The sequence below is a fragment of the Lithobates pipiens genome, unplaced genomic scaffold (genome assembly GCF_037356315.1).
Source record: "Lithobates pipiens isolate NorthernLeopardFrog02 unplaced genomic scaffold, aLitPip1_a1.2 Scaffold_8, whole genome shotgun sequence".
In the NCBI taxonomy this organism is placed as follows: Eukaryota; Metazoa; Chordata; class Amphibia; order Anura; family Ranidae; genus Lithobates; species Lithobates pipiens.
Genome location: NW_027507903.1, coordinates 116,405,080 through 116,425,036, shown reverse-complemented (window position 1 = coordinate 116,425,036; position 19,957 = coordinate 116,405,080). Strand labels below are relative to the sequence as shown.

Genomic DNA, 19,957 nt, shown 5'->3' with positions numbered 1-19,957 from the left:
TACGCCAGCTCGTGGAATGGCGTCAAACTTTTACCCTCAAAAATTTCCATAAGCGACATTTAAAAAATTCTACAGGTTGCATGTTTTGCGTTACAGAGCAGGCTAGAAATATTGCTCCTGCCCTACCGATCGTGGCAATACCTCACGTGTGGTTTGACCGCCGTTTTCATATGTGGGCGCTACTCACATATGTGTTCGCTTCTGTGCGTGAGCTCATCGGGACGGGGTGTTTTACTTTATTTATTTTTTAAAATTATAAAAAAAAATGGATCACTTTTATTCCTTTACAAGGAATGTAAACATCCCTTGTAATAGAAAAAGCATGACAGGTCCTCTTAAATATGAGATTTGGGGTCAAAAAGTTCCCAGATCTCATATTTGGACTTAAATGCAATAAAAAAAAAGAAAAGAAAATTAATTTGAAAAAATGACATTGAAAAAAAATATACCTTTAAGAGGTATGGGCAGAAGTGACGTTTTGACATCGCTTCCGCCCTCCTATGGTATAGAGACGAGTGGGGGCCATCTTAGCCTCTCTCGTTTCCATACGCAGCCGAGGAAAGGACCCGATCGCCTCCGCCACTGCCGCGGCTCCGCTAAGCGGCGGAGGGCACTGGAGAGCGGCAGGAGGGGGGTGGCACCTCTCCCGCCGCCGATAATGGTGATCTTGTGGTGAACCCGCCACGGAGACCACCGTTATCGTACACAGGACCGCCTCCTGTAAAGAAGGATATCTCGGTTGTGGCAGCAGCTGCTGCCGTTACCGAGATATCCCTCTTCAAAGTTACGAGGTATATGTACATGAGGCGGTCCTTAAGTAGTTTAAAAAAAAAAATGACCGTTCTAAAATACAGGAACAATAGATATAGAACATTAGAGAGCGAACATAAGAGAGAGAAGAAAAATAAAACCACAATTATTTTGGCTTTTTTTTTTGTGTTGTTTTTTTTTGCACTTTTATATTAACTGTAAATGTTCCAGATTAGGGTCTCTCAAAATGTGATGGCCATCTCATCCTTCGAGACCCCATGTAAGTGTACCCTAGGACTGTGCAATGCTATACCCTACGCTAATACTCCACTAGTGTGTGGTAGCGTTCAAAACATTCACCAATGCAAAGACCAGGTTTGTCAGGACAGGAGGGACAATAAAAGCGGGTGTCATGCCTATATCTGTATTTTCCGCAGACACAACATCTTCTTTAGGTAAGGGTACCGGGGAGGATATACTGAAAATGCCTCTCATGCAACCGGCTCACTGCATTTGGATTGGGAAGTTGGGCCACAGCACCATCTGGAAACAGAAGGGCTGTGATGATCTCTTCTTGGAATTTAAAGCAGAGTTCCGACTAAATTAAAAAAAAAATTAAATTACTGCAGCTGTTGACTTTTAGTAATCGGACACTTACCTATCCCAGGGTCCAGCGAGGTGGGGGAATGAAGCCTCTCTCATCTCCTCCTCCTCTCTGCGGCGCCAGCATTATCACTGTAAGCGCCCTGCTGTGGCTTCACAGCCGGCCACACACTGCAAATGTGTGAGCCACGCTGTGCACTGTGACTGGCCGGCAAACATCTAGGACCTGTGATGTATCCCAGGTGATTACCGAGAGGGAGGAGGGAGAGGTGAACTTACTACTGGCGCTGCGGTGCCCCGGGAGGAAGTAAGAGCTGGAAACCTCTAAAGAGAGGGTTTCCACTCCCCCCCCCCCCCCAATAAAATGACATGCCAAATGTGGAATGTCAGGGGGTCACCTTCCCTTAAAGCGGAAGTTCCATTTTTAAGGAAGAATTCAGTTTGTCCTGAAGCTTTGTATAGCACATAAGCATTTAGCAGAGCCAATTGGAATAAATATACAGACAATTTTTTATACCAGCGTCTGGCCTTATGGGCAATTGGGTACAGTGCCAACAACTGGTCGTTGTTGAGGTACACCCCTCCCATGTTAAGATTGTATTCGTGGACACAGAGGGGATTCTCTACAACACCAGTCGCCGTTTGAATTTGGACCGTTGTGTCTGCGTGAAGGGAGGACAGAACGAAAACATTCTTATTATCCCTCCACTACACAGCCAACAAATTATTACATCTCAAGCAGGCTCTCTACCCCTTTCCGAATAAGGGCGACACCAAGTCCCACACAATCTTACCAGCGCTCCCTATGTAGCCTGGGTAGTTCTCCAGCTCTACGTAACTATCTCTTCCCTCGTAAACCATAAAACTATATGTATAGCCTGTTGCCCTGTCACAGACCTTATACATCTTGACCCCATATCTGGCACATTTGCTGGGAAGTTACTGTTTGAATGACAAGTGGCCAGAAAACGTAATCAGGGACTCTTCAATGCAGACAACTTGATCGGGCGTAAACAAGGCTGCAAACTGGTGGTTTATGAGGGGCCGAATTTTGTAGAGCCAATTGTATTCAGGGTCACCCCAAGGACGACAGAGTTCATTATCATTGAAATGCATGAACCGCTAGATCTGCTCGTATCGTGTCCTGGTCATGGAGGCAGAGAACAAGGGCATATGGGGAATTGGATCAGTGGACCAATGTGACCACAACTCACTTTTTTTTGTTATGCCCATGAGGAGGGATAGGCCCAGGAAGGTATTAAATTCAGAGACCGTAATAGGTCTCCAATCTCTGGCAAGGGTCAACTGGGGATTAGCAGCGATTTAATTGACCAGCATACAAATTGCTTTGGTCGACAATAGATCTATAGAGATCTTCTGTGAAAAACAGCGAATAAAAATAAAGTGGCCTAAAATCAACTGTTTCCACCTGAATTCCGGGTTGGCCAGTGAATGGGGGATGTAGAGGTGCTGTAGAAGTGGTGGGCTCCCAATTCGGATTGGCAAATGCAGCAGGAAGGGCAATATGGGCTCGATGGACCTGTCTTTGTCTAGTTGTGGCTGAACACTAATTGTGCTTGCCACCTCACCAGCTTGAACTGCACTTATGGGACTCACCATGTCACCAAGTGTTAACTGCAGTTCTAGATGTACGACCAGGATTTACTAGGCCGCTGGTGCTTGCCAGTTCACCAGAAGGATGAGCAGCACTAGTACTGGCTCTCTGCTCCATACGAGAGCCCCGCGGTTCTTGAACCTCAACAACAGCAGAAGAACGGGGTCGGGTATGCCTGACCTTGTCAGGGACCACTACTATGTTATTAGAGCTATCTGTCGGGGTGCCACTGCTGTCTACAGGTTTGTATTCTGAGCCTGAATCTGACAGATGGGCGAGTTCCTCTTTAATATCTGTCATGCTCAGAAACGTATAGGCCTCTTCACTAGTGTACCTTCGATTGGACATTCTGGCCTCTAAATTTACTGGTACAACTAGTGAAACCCACAGGAAAAAAGAGCACTTGACTGTCGGCGACTGCTTCAAACACTACTAAAAAACTGTTGGCGTTCGCAGGGATCAGGCCTGACTCTGCAAATGCTGCAATTATGTATTTAGTGTTTTGTAAGTGACAGTGATCGATTGATACTGCGCTGGGCTGGACGGAGGGGCTAAACGTGGGTGTTAGCAGGTATCTGGGCTGATCCCGCTAACGCTGCGTTTTTGGGAACCCTAAACTATCAGGGACACTAATATAGTTCTGATCAGATCAAAGATATTGATCCGTTCAGACACTATACTACTAAGGGAGGTGTATGGTGTGTGCATGGGTGATAGCGCTACTGGCACTAATCTGACGCTGCCTGGGGCAACGCAGACCCTAACTGACTCTAAAACCTAACTGATATCGCCCGCTGGGTGATCAGGGGGTTAAACCTTTTATTAGGTAATGTACGGTGAGTGCCCTGATGCTATAAAAAAAAAAAAAAAAACGAACCAGTGTCACCCATGACGCTAATACGGTGATCACTGGTGACAGGGTGATCAAAGGGTTAAACCTTTATTAACCACTTCAGCCCCGGACCATTTTGCTGGTCAAAGACTAGACCACTTTTTGCAATTCGGCACTGCGTCGCTTTAACTGACAATTGCGCGGTCGTGCGACGTGTCTCCCAAACAAAATTGACGTCCTTTTTTTCCCACAAATAGAGCTTTCTTTTGGTGGTATTTGATCACCTCTGCGTTTTTTTTATTTTATTGCGCTATAAACAAAAATAGAGCGACAATTTTGAAAAAAAGCATTCTTTTTTTACTTTTTGTTATAATAAATATCCCCCAAAAATATATAAAAAAAATTTTCCCTCAGTTTAGGCCGATATGTATTCTTCTACATATTTTTGGTAAAAAAAAATTGAAATAAGCAATTATTGATTAGTTTGCGCAAAAGTTATAGCGTTTACAAAATAGGGGATAGTTTTATGGCATTTTTATTAATATTTTTTTTTACTAGTAATAGCGGCGATCAGCGATTTTTTTTTTTTTATTGTGACTGCGACATTATGGCGGACACATCGGACATTTTTGGGACCATTGTCATTTATACAGCAATCACTGCTATATAAATGCAGTGATTCCTGTGTAAATGACACTGGCAGTGAAGGGGTTAACCAGTGGGTGGCAGTGTAGGGTTTACGTGTTCCTAGGGGTGTGTTACTAACTGTTGGGGGCTGGGCTTTAATTTAGTGAACACTGATCTCTGCTCCAATCACATGGAGCAGAGATCAGCGTCACTAGTTGCTAGGCAGAACAGGGAAATGCTCTTTACAATGGCATTTCCTCGTTCAGCCACCCCGTGAGACGATCGTGGGTATGCCCGCGGCAATCGAGTCCGCGGGACCCGTGACCGGACTCACGGGGGTCCCGACCAGCACGCAAGCGTGGCGGTGCGCTCGTGATGGCAGGGCGGCATTAAAGATTGGACGTACCTGTACACCAATATGCCTGCCCGTGCCATTCTGCCAACGTACATCGGCATGCGCTGGTCGGGAACCGGTTAGTGTCACAAATGACACCAGTACATTGATCAAAGAAAAATATGAACACTGCACTGGGTGACACAGTGACAAGGAGTGGAGTGAAACGTGTGCCTACATGTACTGTGTCAGTGTAGTGTTGGTGCAACTCGCGTTTGGATGTCCTCTCTCCTCTCTCTTGAATGGAAAAGAATTCCAGAGAAGGAGGTGACATCACTCCCCCTGCCTGTGTTTACACTTACAGGCAGGGGAAGCATTTCATTTGTTAGAACCGATCAGCAGGTCCAGGCCAGAAATCATTGGCCTGGGCCTGGAGACTGATCGGTTCTGAAATGAATCCGATCGTCGTGGCCACCTAGGAGGCATGCGCGACGTAAAGTAACGTCCTTTCACCCACCCGTGCCATTCTGCCGCAGTAAAACTGCGGCGGCTGGTTGGGAACCGGTTAATAAAATCAAAAGTTGCTTCAACAAGTATTCGTTTAAGGGTGTACACAGTTATACAACCATATTTTAGTTACTTCCCTCTACCTAAAAACGGAAAATTGTATACTCACCTTCCGTAATTTTCCTTTCCTGACGCATCTTCATGGCAGCACATACTGGGGTTGTGACTCCGCCCCCACAACCTGACAGGATTGGATTAGCTATAAATTTGAAGGGGAGACCCCCCGCTGCATTCTTCGTATATATCATCACAAAGAGACAGGGAGGGAACCGTGTGCTGCCATGAAGATGCGTCAGGAAAGGAAAATTACGGAAGGTGAGTATACAATTTTCCGTTTTCCTGACGCCTTCATGGCAGCACACACTGGGAAATGACTCGCCAGTCGGGTGGGTGCAAGTAAAATAAACTTTAATTCCTTATAATGCGGAAGAATTTGCTCTAATGATAGATCTGCCGAAGTCAGTCATGGACAAGTGAGCTGAATCCACCTTGTAATGGGAAATGAAGGTATGCCTGGAGGACCAGGATGCTGCTCTGCATATTGTCTCTGGAGATACTCTGCAATATGCTGCCCAGGAGGTAGCCACTGCCCTTGTAGAATGAGCCCTGATGCCCTCAGGAATTGCTAGTTGCTGAGAGGAATATGCCTTCTTAATGATCCTAACCAGCCAGGAAGCGATGGTGCGTGAAGAAGCTGCTTGACCTCGCTTGGATCCATGAGGGATGACTAAGAGAATCTGTCCCTCTGAATGAGGCAGTAGTAGATAGGTAATTGATGATGATTGACCTTACATCCAGAGGGTGTGGATCTCCCTGATCGTTAGAGAAGGAAGGAAGAACAATTTCCTGGTTGTAGTGAAATGGAGTGGCCACTTTGGGTATAAACTGCTCCGAGGGCCTTAGAACCACTCTGTCAGGAAAAAGAACTAAATGTGGTTCCGAGATCATTAAAGCTTGTATTTCTGATACCCTTTTTGCTGATGTGATTGCAATCAGAAAGGTCAGTTTTAAAGTTAAGTCCCATAGGGAGATCTTTTCAGATGGAATAAACGGAGGTGAAGACAGGGCGTGAAGAACTACTGATAAGTCCCATGACGGAAAAATCGGCCTTCTGGGGGGTTTGATTTTCAGATAAGCTCTCAAGAACTGGACAACTAGAGGATGAAAGGCCCATTTCGTATCTGTTTTGGTTGATAGGGCAGACACCTGAACTTTGAGGGTACTTAGGCTCAGACCCTTGTTGACCCCTGATTGGAGAAACTCCAGGATGTGAGCAGGTTCCGGAGAGACGCTGTTCCATCCTTTTTGTTGGGCCATGGAGCAGAACCTTTCCCAAACTCTAGAATAAATGGAATTGGTCGTGGTTTTCCTGGCTTGCATCAGAGTTGATATGACTTCTTGAGAGCATCCCTGAGCTCTCAGCCTAGCCCTCTCAACCTCCAGGCCATCAGGTGCAACCTTTCTGGAGCTGGATGTAGGAACTGACCTTGGGATAGAAGGTCCGGAGATACCCGCAGGGGAATAGGAGGTTGAAGGCTGAGTTGCAGAAGAGTTGTGAACCATGGCCTTCGTGGCCATAGTGGGATGATTGCGATCACCGTCCTTGAGGATCTCCGGAGTCTGGACAGAAATCTTGCGATTAATGGAACCGGAGGAAAAATGTATCCCAGCTTGAAGTTCCATGGGTGGGTCAGACAATCCACCCCCTCCGCTGATGGGAATGACCCCCTCGATAGGAACCTGAGGCATTTGGTATTTGCTGGGGTAGCCGCTAGATCTATCTCTGGCATTCCCCAAAGATTCGTCAAAAGAGTGAAGGTTTGAGGATTCAGGGACCACTCGTTGTTGGAAAAGACTTCTCGGCTCAGGCAGTCGGCTAGCATGTTTTGTGCTGCTGGAACATATACTGCTCTTAGGCTTGAAAGGTGAATCTGAGCCCACTCTAAAATGGGTCGAACTTCCTCCATTAAAGTGACACTGCGGGTACCTCCCTGCTTCTGAATGTAGGCCACTGCCACCTTGTTGTCCATGCGGATAACTACATTCTTGCCTCTCAGTAGTGGCGCGAAGGCTTTCAAAGCTTGGAAAGCTGCCCTGAGTTCCAGAATGTTGGAGACTAGGCCTAATGCCTGAAAAAGCCACTGCCCCTGGGCTGCCTGATCCTGAAAATGGGCTCCCCAACCCATCTGGCAAGCGTCCGAAGTTACTACTTCTGGATCTGGAAGGACTATTGGTCTGTATCTCTCGAGATTGCTGCGGTGTGTCCACCACCATATCGACTGTTTTACCGAACTGGGGAAAAAGATGGTTTGGCGCATCGATACTCCATCCCACTGCCTGAGAAATGAGTTCTGGAGAAGTCTCATGTGCCATTGTGACCACTGTATCATGGGTATAGTCGCTGACATGGACCCCAGTATGCTTAGGCAGGCTCTGGCTGGCAACTGATTTGTTGTCAATAGTCTGTGCATTTTCCATACTAGAGGTTTGACTTTCTCTTGCGGAAGCTGTATCCTGTTCAATCTGGTGTCCAGGTCTGCCCCCAGGAAGGTCATTCTCTGTGTAGGTTGCAGACTGCTCTTCTTCCAGTTGATTATCCATCCAAATCTCTGAAGGGTCGCAAGGAGAATCTCCCGGTGAAGAATCAGAGATTCTTGATCTTCTGCCAGCAGCAGGATATCGTCCAGATAGTGATGGACTCGCAAACCCTTTTCCCTGAGGAAAGCTACTAGTGGCAACAGAACTTTGGTAAATGTACTGGGAGCCGAGGAAATGCCGAACGGAAGACATTGAAATTGGAAGTGGTGCTGTTTTATGGCAAAACGCAGAAACTTTTGAAAAAACGGGTGAACTGGCACGTGAAGATAAGCATCTGACAAATCTATAGAAAGCATCCAGTCGTTTAGATTTATCGCTAGAAGAATAGACTGTAAACTTTCCATTTTGAAGGATTCCACTTGGATGCCTCTGTTGAGTCTCTTGAGGTCCAGCACGGGCCTTAAGTCGCCTGTCTTCTTTTTCACTAAAAAAAGAGGGGAATAGAATCCCTTCCCTTTTTGGTGTGATGGCACTTCTAGGATTGCGCCCTTTTGTTTCAGCTCTGTTATATATTTTACTAACAGGCTCCTTTTGGATAGTGAAGACGGGAGCCTGGTTGAGCGGAAGTAGTTTGGTGGAAAACTGTTCCTGAACTTCCATTTGTGACCCAATTTTATTGTGGAAAGTGTCCATAGATCTTTTATGTGTCTCGCCCAGATTTTGAAAAAGCTTTTCAGCCTGGCGCCCACCTGGGCCAGGTGGGCAGGCGGATCTTCAAAAGGACTTCAGCTGATCCCTAGCCGGGGTGGCCTTGGATTTCTGCAATTTAAGAAATGAGGGTTTTGTGCTCCTCCAGTCCCTTCTGAACTCCCTACCTGGACGGTAGGATCTGGATTCTCGGTATTTATCTGGCAAATTACGTTTGAAAGCTGGGCCTCTCTGAGCCCTAGGTCTTCTATCGGAAGGGATCAGACCTGATTTCCCTCCAGAAACTTTGGAGATGGCTGAATCTAGCTTGGCCCCAAACAGGTTTGAACCGTCGTATGGAATCCTGCACCAATTCGTTTTGGAGGCTGCGTCTGCTATCCATGCTTTCAGCCATAGAGCCCTTCTAGCTGTTACTGAAGCCAGCATTGACCTGGCAGAGGATCTAATAACATCTACCGAAGCCTCTGCCACGAAATCTCCTGCGAGTCTGATCTCCTGCAGGGAGGATATTATTTTCTCCATCACGACGCCGTCCTTGAGGTCCTTCTCCACTCCGGAAGCCCATCCTGAGATGGCTCTGGCCACTGCCGCCGTAGTAATCGCTGGCCTACAGGCCCCTCCAGCTGTGGAATAAGCTTTTTTTAATTCCAGATCCATCTTTCGATCTAAAACATCTCGGAAAGAAACCGCATCCTCGATCGGTAAGGTTACATGACGGGCAAGGCGCATTAATGACGAGTCAACGATGGGGGCATTTACTAGGGGCCTCACTTTCGCTTCCTTTAAGGGATACATTTTTGCCAGTCTATTGGAGAGGCTAGCTCTCTTATCTGATCTCTCCCATTCATCCCGGATGAGATCTTCAAGTTCCTCGATAAAAGGAAAGGTCTCTGGCTCCCTTTTTAAGTTTGGAAAATATTTCCGTACTTTAGGGGGATTAGTCGCGTCCTCCTGCCAGCCAATTGCCTCCTTAACGGATTTTGCAAAAGGTTCCACCAGGGAAAAATCAAAGCCGGCTGACAAATCTTGACCCTCATCCTCAGAGGAGGATTCTGATGCTGGGGTGAGACGAGGTTCCGCCGAGGACGTGCTAGGAACTGCTCTATCCACTGCTGGGGTGGCTGATCCCAGTAATGTCTCCCGAACAGACTCCCTAATGAGATCCGTGGCCATTCTAGCATCTGCCTCCTTTTCTCTGGTGGCCTCACTGAAGCAGGAGCGACAAGCGAGCTTGTCTGGCAAAGCCGGGGCACCGCATACCCAGCAGGCATTTGCTGCAGGACGGGCATGGTGACTCTGATGGTGCGAGGGAGATTTTCTGCGTCCTGACTGGCTATGGTGTGAATGGCTATGCCGTGAATGGCTATGCCTTCGGTGGCGTGAAGGGGATCTTGAGCGACTTCTGCGAGATTTCCTGCTTGAGGTATGGTTGGATCTTCTCCCCTGTCTAGAACTTGTGGTTCTTGACTCAGCTGGACTGCCGAAAGAAAAGAAAGGCAGTACTAAGCATCTGGCACTCTTTTGATCTCCCCTTCAATACATACCTAACCGGTATAGCCTCTTACCTAACTTGCTGATGGTGGTCTGCGTGGGCAGTGGACTCCATAAGAAAAAAGGGTACAGGACAGTCTAAAATGTAAGAAGGAACGCATAAGCGGGAAGAAATACTGAAATTCCTACCGACGCATTATTAAATATATATATATATATATATATATATATATATAAATACACATACATATTATATATATATATATATATATATATATATATATATATATATATATATATATATATATATATATATATATATATATATATATTGTAAGGGATCTTCCCGGGGTAGGGTGTGTTTGGACACAGTTCACAGCAGACTTGGAATTTATAAAGCAGATCTTGGCGTTTATTCGTGGTACAAACAGTCCAGCAAACAAAATATACAGCAACACCGTGTTTTCTAAGTACAACAAAAATAAAAGTCCTAGCCCGGCTGGGCGCTTACTAACAGGTTCTGCTCACCTATCTGACACTTACAAACACAGCGTCTTTCGCCTGGATATCGCAGGGTGAGTTTTTGCTCCAGCAGTGGCTGTGCTTGCAGCTTCCTTCAACACACAGATTGTTCATTCCCTGGCTGAGAAGCAATCACCTGCAGACCCTACAGAGCCTTTAGCTTCCCAGGCTAATTAGGATCCAAGCTCACCTGATCCCAAACCCAGAACTGGATCGGGGGATGTGGAATGACAGGTCCCTCTACCAAACCTACCTGCCATTCCATATAAACCCAGGCCCGGCAAAATTAAATAACAACTCAGCAGCATATCGCTGCTGAGAAACTGATCCATCCTGGATTTACCATCTCACACTGTGTAGCAACCTAGGTGAGATGTACACCCCCTCGATCACTTCTCCAGTGACATGTCTACATATCCCCCCCCTCTTTTTCAGACCGGAGGGCTGAGCCTTTTGTCCCCACAGACAACTTACCCTTGACAATGCGTCAGCATTTGCCTGTAATTTCCCTGGCCTGTGTTCCACAGTGAAATTAAAGTTTTGTAGGGAGAGAAACCATCTAGTCACTCTTGCATTTCTCTCCTTGTTTAACTTCATCCATGTTAGGGGGGCATGGTCTGTCATCAACTTGAATTTCCTGCCTAGCAAGTAATACTTTAAAGATTCTAGGGCCCACTTCACTGCCAAACATTCTCGCTCCACAATGGCATAATTTTTCTCGGCCGGGGTTAGTTTTCTACTCAAGTACGTCACCGGATGCTCCTCACCATTCACTACTTGTGAGAGTACTGCACCTAAGCCTGTGCTAGAGGCATCTGTCTGGACCAGAAATTCTCGCCTGAAATCGGGGGTGACTAACACAGGTGGTTGGCACAAGGCAGACTTAAGGCTTTGGAAAGCCTCCTCGGCCTCTGGGGTCCACGTGACCATTGCTGTCTTTCCGCCCTTTGTCAAGTCAGTTAGCGGAGCAGCAACTGAGGCAAATTTCGGCACAAATCTACGGTAATAACCCGTAATACCCAGGAAAGCTCTAACCTGTTTCCTTGTCAGGGGTCTAGGCCAATTCTGTATTGCCTCAATTTTATTTAGCTGTGGCCTAACCAATCCTCTTCCAACAATGTAGCCCAGATATTTGGCCTCTTCTAGGGCTAGAGCACACTTCTCGGCATTTATGGTCAACCCTGCATCACTTATGGCATCCAACACCGCCTGTACCTTACAGAGGTGACTTTCCCAATCAGGGCTAAAAATGACCACATCATCGAGGTAGGCGGCTGAGTAATCACGATGTGGTCGCAATCAAGTCCATCAACCTCTGGAAAGTTGCAGGCGCTCCATGTAACCCGAACGGCATCACTACATACTGGAATAGCCCATCAGGGGTGGAGAAAGCAGTTTTCTCTTTAGCCTCGTCAGAAAGTGGAATCTGCCAATAGCCCTTTGTGAGATCGAGGGTGGTTATGTACCTGGCGTTACCCAACTTCTCAATCAACTCATCTACCCTGGGCATAGGATACGCATCGAACTTGGAGATCTCATTCAACTTTCTGAAATCGTTACAGAACCTCCAAGTTCCATTGGGCTTTGGGATTAGCACAATTGGGCTGGACCATTCACTCTGTGACACCTCAATTACCCCCAGAGCAAGCATACGTTTTACCTCGGCAGATACGGCTTCCCTACGTGCCTCGGGTATCCTATAGGGCTTAAGGTTTACTCTGCTTCTAGGCTCAGTTTCAATGTGATGATGGATGAGGTGTGTACTCCCTGGGAGGTCAGAGAACTTGTTTTTGTTTTTCTGTAAAAATTCCTGAGCCTCCTGTTTCTGTGACACTGATAGAGTATCACCTACCTTGACTGGAGGGATTGGTTGTGACAAATTATTAACAGTATTTGTCGCCCCCAAGGATTCCCTGTCTTTCCAGGGCTTGATCAAGTTTATGTGATAAACTTGGAAAGGCTTCCTTCTACCTGGTTGGTGCACCTTGTAGTTCACCTCACTGATCTTTTCAACAATTTCATAAGGACCTTGCCACTTCGCCAAGAATTTACTCTCAACAGTGGGGACTAGTATAAGGACCCTATCGCCTGGGTTGAATGTCCTGATTCTTGCGGACCGGTTGTAAATTCTACTTTGGGCCTCTTGAGCTCTCTGGAGGTGTTCCCTTACCAGGGGCATTACAGTGGCTATACGGTCCTGCATTTGTGCTACATGCTCAATAACACTCTTGTATGGGGTGGACTCATTCTCCCATGTCTCTTTTGCAATGTCTAGTAGACCCCTAGGGTGATGACCATAGACCAACTCGAATGGTGAGAACCCTGTGGACGCTTGGGGCACCTCCCTAATAGCAAACATGAGGTAGGGTAATAAATGATCCCAGTCACGACCATCTTTTGCCACCACTTTCTTCAACATATGTTTCAAAGTTTTATTAAATCTCTCCACCAATCCGTCCGTCTGGGGGTGGTACACAGAGGTACGGATGTGTGAGATTTTAAATAGTCTGCATAATTCCTTCATTACTTTCGACATAAATGGCGTACCTTGGTCAGTTAGGATTTCTTTGGGGATCCCAGTCCTAGAGAACATATAAAACAACTCACGTGCAATTGTTTTAGATGCAGTGTTTCTTAAGGGTACAGCCTCAGGATAGCGGGTCGCATAATCCAGGACTACCAAAATATACTGGTGTCCTCTAGCTGACTTTACAATGGGACCCACTAAATCCATGGCAATACGCTCAAAAGGCACCTCTATAATAGGGAGCGAAACCAAAGGACTGCGAAAATGTGACACTGGGGCACTAACCTGACATGTGGGGCACGACTCACAGTATTTTTTAATGTCATCATATATGGCCGGCCAAAAAAACCTCTGGAGAACCCTCTCTCGCGTTTTGTCAGTCCCCAAGTGTCCCCCAAGAACATGGTTATGTGCCATGTCAAGCACCTGACGCCGGTACGGCTTAGGTACCAGAAGCTGTTCCACAATCTCATCCTTAACCTTATTAACCCTATAGAAAAGATCATTAGTCACCGAAAAATGTGGAAATCTTTTTTCAGCATCTGGTTCCTGAGGTACCCCATTCATTACAGCAACCTGCTCTCTCGCATTTTTGAGAGTGGGGTCCTGTAATTGTGCAGCCCCAAAATTATCTCTAGACACCTCTAAGTCTAGTATATTTTGCTCAGTGGGAGGAGCCTCCTCCTCCCCAGCCAGGACCTGTAAAGGAAAACAATCATTTTCATCCTGCATACTTTTATCATTCACAGTGGACAAGGCAACCCCCTTAGAGGTATCCTCACTCCTTTTGGGGATTTTTCTTTTTTCCCAGAGAGCCCAGAATAATGGAAAATCGCGCCCCAATATTACATTATGCATGAGGTTTTTAACCACACCCACTTCATATTGTACGGTGCCTTGTTCAGTCCCGACTTTAGCCAGCACTATAGGGTACATTTTTGTATCACCATGTATGCACACAACACTCATATGCTTTTTAGACTCTAAGTCCCCAGTCACCAGGCTAGCATGCACCAAGGTTACAAGGCTTCCTGAGTCCATTAACGCTTTAACAGGAAAGTCATTGATTGTAATATCGCAGATTTGCGGTTCAGTCTCTAGTCCAGGAACTGCAGCACAAGATGGTTCCGCAAATAGCGACTGACGCCGGCTAGCGTCACATTCCATGGGTTCAGAGGTAAGAGGGCAATGGGCCGACACGTGTCCCGCCTCATGGCATCTCCAACACTGGATAGGGCCTGGTCTCTTTGGCAAGGAGTCCTTTTCAGAGCCCCTTAGCCACCCGGGACCATCACCAGTCTTTTGTCCCTGAGACACCACTTGAGCCCTTTTCCCCCCATCAGCACCCCTCCACACTCCCCCAATAGATGGAAGTCTCTTACCAGCTGACGGCACAGATCTGGCGCTCCGGGGAGGTGAAGATGCTGCAGGAACATCACGGAGGTAGTCCTCAGTCGCCTGGAACCTCTCCACAAGGTTGACAAGTTCGTTTGCATTCTTAGGATCACCTTGTCCCACCCAGCGTTGCAAGTCAGTAGGAAGGGCTCGGAGGTAGCGATCCATCACGACCTTCTCTAGGATTTGTGCAGGAGTAGAAGTGTCTGGCTCCAACCACTTTCTTGCCAAATGGATTAGGTCATACATCTGGGACCTCGCTGATTTGTCCAGACTGTAGCTCCAGTTGCGTACCCTCCGGGCACGGACTGCAGTAGTAACTCCTAGTCGGGCAAGCATCTCCTCTTTTAGCCGAGTATAGTCCTTAACCTCTTGCTCACTGAGGTCATAGTAGGCCTTTTGAGGTTCACCTGTTAAATAGGGCGCAATTACCTCTGCCCACTCAGCGGCTGGTAACTTCTCTCGCTCAGCCACGCGCTCAAATACTGTTAGATAGGCCTCAACATCGTCCTCAGCAGTCATCTTTTGCAGCGCTTTCTGCACAGTCCTTCTCCCAGAAAAAATCTCTGGAGCGGCTCCCATCACCACAGGCGCCTCTCGATTTGCTATCAGGTGCTCAATAAGTTGTTGTTGTGCAGCCATGGACTGTTCATGTCGTCTATTGGCCTCTATCTGAGCCTGCTGTTGTGCAGCCATGGACTGTTCATGTCGTTGCTGTTGTTGCAAACTCACTTGCATAAACTGCTTCAGCATCTCCTCCATGTTGCTGGACTGTTCCTGGAGTGTCATTGCAGCTTTCACCCAAGACATAAGCAGCTGTAGCCAAGTCTGTCCACACCGTTGCCCCTAGCAACCGACTTTGCCCGCATTCGAACACCAATTGTAAGGGATCTTCCCGGGGTAGGGTGTGTTTGGACACAGTTCACAGCAGACTTGGAATTTATAAAGCAGATCTTGGCGTTTATTCGTGGTACAAACAGTCCAGCAAACAAAATATACAGCAACACCGTGTTTTCTAAGTACAACAAAAATAAAAGTCCTAGCCCGGCTGGGCGCTTACTAACAGGTTCTGCTCACCTATCTGACACTTACAAACACAGCGTCTTTCGCCTGGATATCGCAGGGTGAGTTTTTGCTCCAGCAGTGGCTGTGCTTGCAGCTTCCTTCAACACACAGATTGTTCATTCCCTGGCTGAGAAGCAATCACCTGCAGACCCTACAGAGCCTTTAGCTTCCCAGGCTAATTAGGATCCAAGCTCACCTGATCCCAAACCCAGAACTGGATCGGGGGATGTGGAATGACAGGTCCCTCTACCAAACCTACCTGCCATTCCATATAAACCCAGGCCCGGCAAAATTAAATAACAACTCAGCAGCATATCGCTGCTGAGAAACTGATCCATCCTGGATTTACCATCTCACACTGTGTAGCAACCTAGGTGAGATGTACACCCCCTCGATCACTTCTCCAGTGACATGTCTACAATATATATATATATATATATATATATATATATATATATATATATATATACATACATACATACACACACACCATATACATACCCTTTATTATTATATCCATATATATATATATATATATATATATTTTTTTTTTTTTTTTTTTTTTAAACATTAAACTGTTCAAAAATGCACAAAAAAAAAGTATCAATCAAATATATATTTTAAAATTATTTAAATAATTTTTTTTTTTTTTTTTTAAAGATTTATTTAAAATTATTAAAACAGGAACAATATCAGGAATCCCCACAGGGCTTACCTTTAGTAGAATTTCTATTCCAAACATGCAGAGCAGTCTTTTCCTTTTTTTAGCAGCAGGAGGCAATACAGCATCTACTGAATTTACACAGACACTGTGTTTTTAAAAAATGGCGCCATTCCGCCGCTGAATGACGTTCCGCGCATGCGCGGAAGTGACACGAGCACCCCCGCGCCATCTTGGAAAAGGGAAACACGAGGAAAAACATAGGTAGGAGAAAACTACATAGTGGACATGCGCACAGCGGCGAAACAGACGGCGATCATGAGGGACAACAGGCACCAGCAAGCCCTGTCCCTCTTTCATGAGAATAATAAGGTACTATTTTATTAAATGAATGAATTTAACTTAAGGAGGCTAGGTGCATACTAAACAGTAGCCAGCAACAGGAGGAAAGAGGAAAGAAGGGAATCCACTGCAGAAAGAAGCTTCTTTAAAGCTTGTAATATGCCAGAGAAAAACAGCCCCTTGAGACCACCAGAGCGGGGGGCTCCCTCCATAGAAGCTCCTTTAGAGACTGTACAGGAGGGACTTCCAAACAGGAGAGGCTTGAACCTGCTGGGGCGAATGCGGTAGAGGCTTTTTCATCTGTAACAGGAAACTTTGTCCGTCCAACCCGTCAGGTGAGGATAAAAAAGAGAATGAATGCAGCGGGAGGTCTCCCCTTCAAATTTATAGCTAATCCAATCCTGTCAGGTTGTGGGGGCGGAGTCACAACCCCAGTGTGTGCTGCTATGAAGGCGTCAGGAAAGGTTTGTTTGTTGTTCAGTTTATAGGTCATATTAAAGGTGGAAAAAGTTCTGAATTGATTGAGCTTCGTCTCATTTATTTTTTATTTTTTACATCACAGAAACCTGACATTTTAACAGGGGTGTGTAGACTTTTTATAGCCACTGTTTTTTTTTATTGGATTTAATGGCAAAGGGTTAGAAATTTTGACAGGTTTTAATACTGTCTCTGCGCCTGTTGGGAATGGTTAGAGATACTGACGATGTTTATTATTCTGTTGAATCTTGAATGACATCACTACTTCTGCTGTAAAATTTGAGGAAGAATTGCTCCACACTTTCAGCAGCTACATAGGTCAGCGTGGGCCTGTTTTTTGAAAGCTTAAATACAGATTGTTCGGATTATATAAATACTTGAATGTCCAAGGTCTGGCTACAGGTTCACTTAAGCTCCTCCAGTGATTTACTTTCCTGGCTTTTCACTCTTGAGTTATGAGTTGGATCCATTGACTTCAGCTGAAATCCTGTAATATGAAAAAAGCATTTGGGGTCGATTGTTAGAGAAACATGGTTACCACGTGATCCAAATAGCTGATATAAAAATATGAAATACAAAACTTTTATAAGTATTAAAAGTAGCTAATCAACCTGTTAGAAGAACACTTAGGAATACATGTGCTATTGGTTTGGAAAGTCTCTATTTAACCTTCAAGTTTTTCATGGTCTTTTTCTGACTCTTTAGATGGTGGACATGGCTCAGAAGTTAGGGGCAGCCCTGCAGGTTGGTGAAAGTCTTGTGTGGACAAAACAGACTAAAGACCAAAAAGCTAAGCAGAAAGCAGGAGTGAAAGGACCAGGAACAGAACAGACTCCGCTGGGGTCAAATCAGGCTCTGGGTAGAGCAATGTCGTCTGCTGCTGGATACAGTAAGGCTGCCCTTCCAGCAGGTAAGACACACTGAAAAATAATCGTAACCCTTTATGCTCTGCACAGCTAAAATAAAAATCCATACCATACATTTTTTTTAGGATCCAATGCACCTCTCTCCAAACCTCCATCCCTACCACTGGAGCCAGAGGACCCTACAAGCTCAGGTTCGGCAACAGACTTCAAGAGGGGTGCCAGCTAATTTTAATTTATATGTGATTATTCTGCTTAAATAGATTGTCTAAAAAAAGATCTCTCTATGCTTTTATAAGACAAAGCTGAACTTAACTGATTTTAGATGTTACAGTGTTGAATATATGTACAGATTACATTGTCTTTATGGGAGGCAGAAAACGATACATTGTATATATAGACGCAATAAAGTATTTCGTTGATATTTATATCATTTTGTAAACCTCTTTAAAACAGGCCTTCCATGCCAAATGCTTTTTCAGTAGCCCCCTGCCCCCAACCATTATTAAACTGTAGAAAAAAAAAAATATATATATATACAGTATATAATATATATATACAGTAGGGCAAAAAAGTATTTAGTCAGTCACCAATTGTGCAAGTTCTCCCACTTAAAAAGATGAGAGGACTGTAATTGTCATCATAGGTATACCTCAACTATGAGAGACACAATGTCTGATTTGGAAATAATTTATTTGCAAATTATGGTGGAAAATAAGTATTTGGTCTATATCAAAAGTTCATCTCAATACTTTGTTATATATCCTTTGTTGGCAATGACAGAGGTCAAACGTTTTCTGTAAGTCTTCACAAGGTTGTCGCACACTGTTGCTGGTATGTTGTCCCATTCCTCCATGCAGATCTCCTCAAGAGCAGTGATGTTTTGGGGCTGTCGCTGGGCAACATGGACTTTCAACTCCCTCCAACGGTTTTCTATGGGGTTGAGATCTGGAGACTGGCTAGGCCACTCCAGGACCTTGAAAAGCTTCTTACGAAGCTACTCCTTCATTGAAACATGGCCCCATTCATTCTTTCATGTACACGGATCAGTCATCCTGTTCCCTTTGCAGAGGAACAGCCCCAAAGCATGATGTTACCACCCCCATGTTTCACAGTAGGTATTGTGTTCTTTGGTTGCAACTCAGCATTCTCTCTCCTCCAAGCACGACGAGTTGTGTTTCTACCAAACAGTTCTACTTTGGTTTCATCTGACCATATCACATTCTCCTAATCCTCTTCTGGATCATCCAAATGCTCTCTAGCAAACCTCAGACGGGCCCGGACATGTACTGGCTTAAGCAGGGGGGCACGTCTGGCACTGCAGGATCTGAGTCCCTGGCAGCGTAGTATGTTACTGATGGTAGCCTTTGTTACGTTGGTCCCAGCTCTCTGCAGGTCATTTACTAGGTCCCCCCATGTGGTTCTGGGATTTTTGCTCACCGTTCTTGTGATAATTTTGACCCCATGGGGTGAGATCTTGCATGGAGCCCCAGATCAAGGGAGATTATCAGTGGTCTTGTATGTCTTCCATTTTCTAATTATTGCTCCCACAGTTGATTTCTTCACACCAAGCTGCTTGCCTATTGCAGAGTCAGTCTTCGCAGCCTGGTGCAGGTCTACAATTTTGTTTCTGGTGTCCTTTGACAGCTCTTTGGTCTTCACCATAGTGGAGTTTGGAGTGTGACTGTTTGAGGTTGTGGACAGGTGTCTTTTATACTGATAACAAGTTTAAACAGGTGCCATTAATACAGGTAATGAGTGGAGGACAGAGGAGCCTCTTAAAAAAGAAGATACAGGTATGTGAGAGCCAGAAATCTTGCTTGTTTGTAGGTGACCAAATACTTATTTTCCACCATAATGTGCAAATAAATTCTTTCAAAAATCAGACAATGTGATTGTCTGGATTTGTTTCCACATTTTGTCTCTCATAGTTGAGGTATACCTATGATGACAATTACAGGGCTCTCTCATCTTTTTAAGTGGGGGAACTTGCACAATTGGTGGCTGACTAAATACTTTTTTGTCCCACTGTGTGTGTAT

At 45.5% G+C, this 19,957-nt stretch overlaps 1 protein-coding gene across 5 annotated transcripts in view; it reads left to right on the top strand.

The window, feature by feature from the left end:
• BBS4 (Bardet-Biedl syndrome 4) overlaps window positions 1-18,345 on the top strand; it is an 81,252-nt gene extending 62,907 nt beyond the window's left edge. For all 5 annotated transcript variants that reach the window (XM_077473073.1, XM_077473071.1, XM_077473070.1 and 2 more), the window contains 2 exons: window positions 17,760-17,964; window positions 18,046-18,345. In XM_077473073.1, the coding sequence (XP_077329199.1) occupies window positions 17,760-17,964; window positions 18,046-18,146 (306 nt within the window). In that variant the 3' untranslated portion in view covers window positions 18,147-18,345. The remainder of the gene's footprint in view (window positions 1-17,759; window positions 17,965-18,045) is intronic.
• The last annotated feature ends 1,612 nt before the right edge of the window (window positions 18,346-19,957 follow it).